The following is a 6439-nucleotide window of genomic DNA, read 5'->3' on the forward strand; positions in this document are numbered from 1 at the left end:
TATATAAAAACATATTAAATACATTTATTTACATTTACATTATAATATTAACATGCTATATATATATATATATATATATATAGCATGTTAATAGATTATAATAGTCCTCATAATAATAATTTATTATGAGGATAGAATGTTCCTGGTAACATAAGTATATTGAGTTAATATCAACGTTTTGAGGTATAATATGTTGCATTTGCTGCAGACCTGCAAATAGGAATGTGAAATATCAAACAAAAACAGCTTAATCATTCCTTACTTTTCTTGCAAAAAATATTTTGAATTGTTAGCCAAAAGTCACAACAAGAACTCTGTGGTGTGATGCAATCTGATGACAAATATCAACCCACCTGGTGACTGCGGATTGGTTAAGGATCACAGGGTTATGATTGACACAGGAAATAGAGGCTGTGTAGGACCCATGAGGTCTGAGAGCAGTAATTTCTGATGAGATCAGACAGGCCGCTCTCCCACTCCACTGCATCAGATGGTCAGCTGTTTCTATGCGGGATTAAAGAGAATACAAGCTATGAATGAATGACATATTCTGGCCCACGACATTCTACACCAGTTACCAGTCTGATGTCAAGTCAAGTCAAGTCACCTTTATTTATATAGCGCTTTTGTGGAATGACATGCAACACATTATGAATGCTTTCACAAATTCATGAATACGAATGACATCATTAATAAAGTTCATTCTTTGAGTGCAAAAATGCATCCCAAAACAAGACTATGACTGATCAGAAAAAAGCACATAAGCAAAGATTCAGACTACAAGTGGTGCTGCTATCTCACCAACTGGGAAATGATCTTCAGTACTTAACATAGCATAAAGCATTAATCAGGCTGTAGACTGCTGTGTACTAGTCTATCTAAACTGTTCTTCTGCCAGCATGACATAACAGAGAGCTGAAAATAAGATGATACTGTGCTGTCAGAAGAGCTCAAAGGATCAGAGATTCAACAGGAGCACAGTACAAAAATATCACACTGAAATACATCCGAATGCATCTCACCTCCCTGCCAGTGCTTTGCAGGTGAATATACCAGCTGTTCTCGGTTCCTCTACTGCAAACAAACACATGCCAGTCAGAACATGCTTTTATGGTAAACATAAACTGTGTTTTTCTTCATGCTGGGTTTTCCCAAAGGGAATGATTTGACATCAGGCAGTGATTATCACACTTACAACTAATGCAAATGAAAGGATGAAAGGACAGAGTTTGAAAAATGTAGATTGATATTGTGCTTAATTTGTGGTAAAAACCATCTGACTAAATAAATATATATGGGCATGAAATACTTATTGAGTTATTGAATATGATCTTGTATCTTAACCCCGTAAAGCCTTACATATGAAATATCCATAAGAAAAAACTTTTGGTCCCACTTTATATTAAGTGGCCTTAACTACTATGTACTTATTTTTAAATTAATCATTTGGTACAATGCACTTAATGTGTACATACATGTTTTTACATTGTACTTATATTTTAAAAATACCTGCATGTAATTACATCTGTAATTAATTTCTGTAATTACATGTATAATTACACTGTTGACCCATCCCTTACACCTTAACCCACCCTTAATCTATATCCAAAACACCAAACCTGTCCCTAACCTTACCCATATCCCACCTCAATAGCAGCAAATGTGTTTTGCAATACAATATGAACACAATAAGTACACTGTACTTATTTTTTGATGTAAGTACATAGTAGTTAAGGCCACTTAATATAAAGTGGGACCCAAACTTTATTTTTATTTTTTTTTGTTTATTGAACATTTAGACAAAATCTTAAAGGCAGTCTTTCCTCTAAAGCCTGATCTATCATATTTGATATTTACATTTTAACACGATTTTTCTAAAATAATAATAAAATAAAATAAAAAATTATTGATAATCAAGTAAACCTAAGTTGCTTCAGTCCAGTAAGTGTTCATCTTGAAATATTACTAACAATATAAAATTATTCTCACGTTTACTTTATAAAAATCAGTAAAGATTTCACAGAAAAAGACATGTACCACAACCAAGGTGGATATTTTCTACAATTACACTAATATAAAGAATAGTCCAATATATAGAGACTATACTGATATATAGTACAAATCATTAAGATGGCAGAAGGCATGTATAGAAGATTGTGTACAACAGGTTTTTTAGCAAAATTGTGATCATTTTAATAATTTCGAGGTCTTAATATAATTTATAAGCTTAAAGCTTACATAAAAAAAGTTAACTACAATGAACAGAACAATCAACCTAGCAACAAGACAAACTGTACAACAGGTGAAGTCATCTGAGGTCATTTTTACTACAATCGAGAAACAAGACAGTACAAGAGAGTGAACAGGAGGGAGCGATTCTGCTGTGTGATACAGGAAACATGAAAGTAGCACCAGTTTTACTTACCCACATGAGTGGACTAATATACAGCATTGCAAATATTAGTAAATATCTGACTGCTGAATGCAGTGATTGACCAATCAAAATCAAGTATTCCAAAGAGGTGCCTAATAATAATAAAAAATAAATAAAAAATACAGAAAGAGTGAGAGATATGATTTAAATGAAATAAATTCAATGAATGTTTACAAAGAATGAATGAATTCTGGAAATCTCCAAAACCTTTTTTCCATAGTTCTGTATGTGCAGATTCCATGTGGATCTGCTCATTAGTAAAATGCAGTACAAAAAAAAAAGACATCAATACCACTTTCAGCATATCATGTGTTACTGTTGTTCAGCCATTTGACACTAATTTATTAAAGACAAGAATTAGTTTTAGCTAAATATGTCCTCACATATTACACTACCTGCCTTAGAAACTATAAAATGTCTGGCACTAAAAAGCTTCTTATCTCAACATCCCAAAAATTATAATAGAAGAGTAGATCATCTCATCCCCCTACTCTTACGTAGGCATATGGCCTCTTGTCTGGTCAAGGTTGAGTCAGCCTAACAGATTTGAACAGACAGGAAGTCTGTGGTCAGAGAGCAGGAAGCCATGTTATGAAGCACAGGCCGAGTGCTGGTTGCTGGGCTTGGAGTGCCTGGCCCAGGAGACCCCATGTTTGTTGTCACAGCTGAGCTGCACACTGTTGAGGCAGTCAAGCACAGACATGAAGCCAAAGACCCCGAGGACCACCACACCACAGAGAAAATGCCTTCTTAGGTTCACAGTAACTCATTCTCTTTGTGTAAACCCCCACCACAAGCAGTCTAAATCTAGTCCGACCTCTTGGTAGGATGTTTTCACTCCAGGCTGAGAAAGAGCAGCTGATGTCTGCTCCAAAGATGGAGTTTGGGAAGCATGGTTTACGGAACGGGGTCAGTGCTAAGAACAAGGGCTCTTGTGTGTTATAAATAGCCATTTATCACTGCAGACAATCGCTGGACTGGAACCATAGCATATATAGCTGCGCTGACATCTGTTTTATTTTTTCTTTCTTCTGCAAACACAATTCTTGAGCCACAGAATATGAAATGTACACTCTTAAAAGGTTCTTTATTGCCATCTATGAATCCATGCAAAATCTATAATATCCTGGAATCTTGCACTTGCACAAAAGATTTATTACATTGGAAAAAGGTTCTTTAGATTATTAAAATATTCTTCACACTAGGAAAATAACGGTTCTTTTAAGAACTGTTCACTGAAAGGTTCTTTGGGGAACCCTTGATTTAAGAGCGCAAATGCCTGTTTACACCAAGGATGATAACTATAACAATAAAGATATCATTTTAAAAATGGTATAATAGTAAAAGAAATAATAGCAGAGTCCACATCACCATAGCAATAATGGCACAGAGGAACACCACATTGTTGGAATCGCAGTGATTTTTTCCAGCTGATGAACGATAAAAACATTGACAGCCAATCAGAATCCATTGTGCTTTAAAGAGCTTAAGTATTTAAAGTGCCAGATGACATAATTGCAGTCCATACTTATAATAAACAGAATGTTATTGTGCATTGGTGTGAACACTAATATGGTTAACTTATTGTACAGTGTTAGCAGTGTATAAACTAAAGACTAAATAAGTAAAAGGAATTATCATTGATAGTACTAGCAACAACAAGGTGAAGTGTTAAAATAGTGAATGCAATGCCGCATTGGATGAAATATCTTCCAACTGCTTATATAAAAGTATATACATGAAACTCAAACATTTTCTTGCATAGAAGCAGCATGCATAAGACTGCAATGTGTGAGCTTGAGTGTGGAAGGGAGCTGAAACTTTGCAAGTAGCATGGATTTATGGTTGTTAACAAATGGCAGATTTCCTCCTATTGTTAGAGGGTGTTGATACTGTCCAGGGAGAGGAGGGAGCAAGAGCGAGGGGGAGTGGGAACAGAGAGGGTGGGGAGAAAGGCATGCTGGTGAGGATATCGGCTGCTTTGGAGAGGGAGAGGGAGAGGGAGAGGGAGAGGGAGGGAGAGAGAGAGAGAGAGAGAGAGAGAGAGAGAGGTGGGGGGGCCAAGCTGGGTTTTTTGAGCCTGTGCCAGTTCTCATCTCTCTGCAGTTGTATTGCTTTGAGACAATGCTCAGCAAAGCAGCTGTGTGACTTTAGCCCCCTCTGCCTCACCAAACCAAACCGGAATTAGCAAATCAAATGACGTCCTTGTAATACAGAATGCAAAATCATCCTCAATTTGCAGAGTGCATTCAAATGCATGTCATGCACTGCCAACAACACAAGGACATTCAAGGGTAGATGCCAGATATGATTCACAGTTCTTCAATGCTAAACCAAGGAAGATGTTTAATCAGTATTGTCTTGAAAAATATTGCAGCAGAGAGAGGTGGGGAGTTTCCAGAATTGTTTAAGGCTACTTTTAAAAACTGCCATCCAGAGGAAAACTTTCAGTACCTCTGGAAGGCAAGATGGCCCAAACTCTGCCTCTGCTGCTGTTGGCCATGCTGAACTCTCTGAGCTGCCACAGTGAGGTGAGGGCCAGGGACCCTGACATGGAGGAAGAAGAGGCTGTGGGGATTGGAGGAAGGGCACAGCATATTTCTGGCACCTTTGGGACCGCTCACCTACCCTTGCCCCATGAAAATCACGGCATCCCAAAGCCTTCAGATGGCAACCCTCAAAACTCAGTGTCCCCCTCAAGAGAGACTGTACATCCATCTGCACAGAGAGGGTGAGTAAAACTGACATATTTCAAACCGTATATATTTACAACTATATATACAATTGTGTGTGAATCAGGTCTGAATATTTAATATGTGCATAAATGATAAAAATGTTGTGTAAAATATATATGTTATTTATATAAATATATATGTATTTTTATATGTGTTAATATATTTGTCTTTTCAAGTTATATTAAATCTTAGATCACCTCTAATTTTCAAAACCCTTGTATGCTGGAGTTTTACACTAGTAGTCAGAAGCCTGGAACATCAGTTTTTCTTCTTATTATTATTATTGTTGTTATTACTAATATTATTTACCACTTTGTGAAATAATACTAAAATCAAAATGATGAAATAACGCAAATGAAAGAATTATGTAGTGACCAAAAATGGCTATAAATCAAAACAATTTTATTTGTTAATGTTTTCCAAATCAAAGTAGCCAGTCTCTAATCATTCTCTCAACTTAATGAGGTGCATCATGGGATGCTTTTCCTTTTGCTGCTGCTGTCCGCTGTCTGGCCCAACCCATTCATAAAATAAAAAAAATAAAAAAAAAATAATTTTATTAAAATAATTTATAAAAGTATATAAATAATGGTACGTTTTTAAGAAATTTTTGCATGTAAAATACAAAACTAATAATATGTAACAAACCTTTTTAAGACCATGAAATACTAATTCAAGTCCAAACTTTTGAGTGGTATTATATGTACTCTAATTTATTTGTTTATTTTTAGGCTAAATGATCAACACTATAGTACATAACAGAACAAACCATTGAATGGCCTGTACATGTATCCCACACACCCGTTTTCATCAGTATCATATTAAATATGCAGTTACCCTGACTAAAGTCCATTGTATTCTCCCTTTGTTCTGAAATGAATTTGCCCGGGAGGCTTGATTACAGTAATCTTACAATGAAAATACAAGTTAGGGCTTCAGTGATCTAATCTAAAACAATTGCTGGGAAAGTATTATGGAGTGACTGAGTTCCAACTCAGTGTGAAATTCAATTCATACTGTGACGAGAGGATATATTTAGGAAGGGTCTTGTGATGCAAATGTTTAGCCGTCCACTTCTAATCAGTTCTCTCTCAGATGTGTGTTTCTGCCCTGGTAACACACACAGTAACTTTCTTTGGGAGCTCTAACACTTTAATCAGACTAAATAAGCTCTTTTTGCACTACAAATCATTATATCTGCACTGTTGTTTACTTCACTGGTTTGCACTCTATCTGCCGTGTGCTGCTTTATATATATATTTTTTTATAT

At 35.9% G+C, this 6439-nt stretch overlaps 1 protein-coding gene across 1 annotated transcript in view; it reads left to right on the forward strand.

Annotated features, from left to right (window-relative positions):
• The first annotated feature begins 4902 nt into the window (after positions 1-4902).
• Positions 4903-6439, forward strand: part of LOC107700129 (multimerin-2-like) — an 11945-nt gene continuing 10408 nt past the window's right edge. The window contains exon 1 of the mRNA XM_016501666.1: positions 4903-5165. Within this exon, the coding sequence (XP_016357152.1) occupies positions 4903-5165 (263 nt within the window). The remainder of the gene's footprint in view (positions 5166-6439) is intronic.

Source organism: Sinocyclocheilus anshuiensis, unplaced genomic scaffold (assembly GCF_001515605.1).
Source record: "Sinocyclocheilus anshuiensis isolate Anshui unplaced genomic scaffold, SAMN03320099.WGS_v1.1 scaffold1135, whole genome shotgun sequence".
Classification (NCBI taxonomy): Eukaryota; Metazoa; Chordata; class Actinopteri; order Cypriniformes; family Cyprinidae; genus Sinocyclocheilus; species Sinocyclocheilus anshuiensis.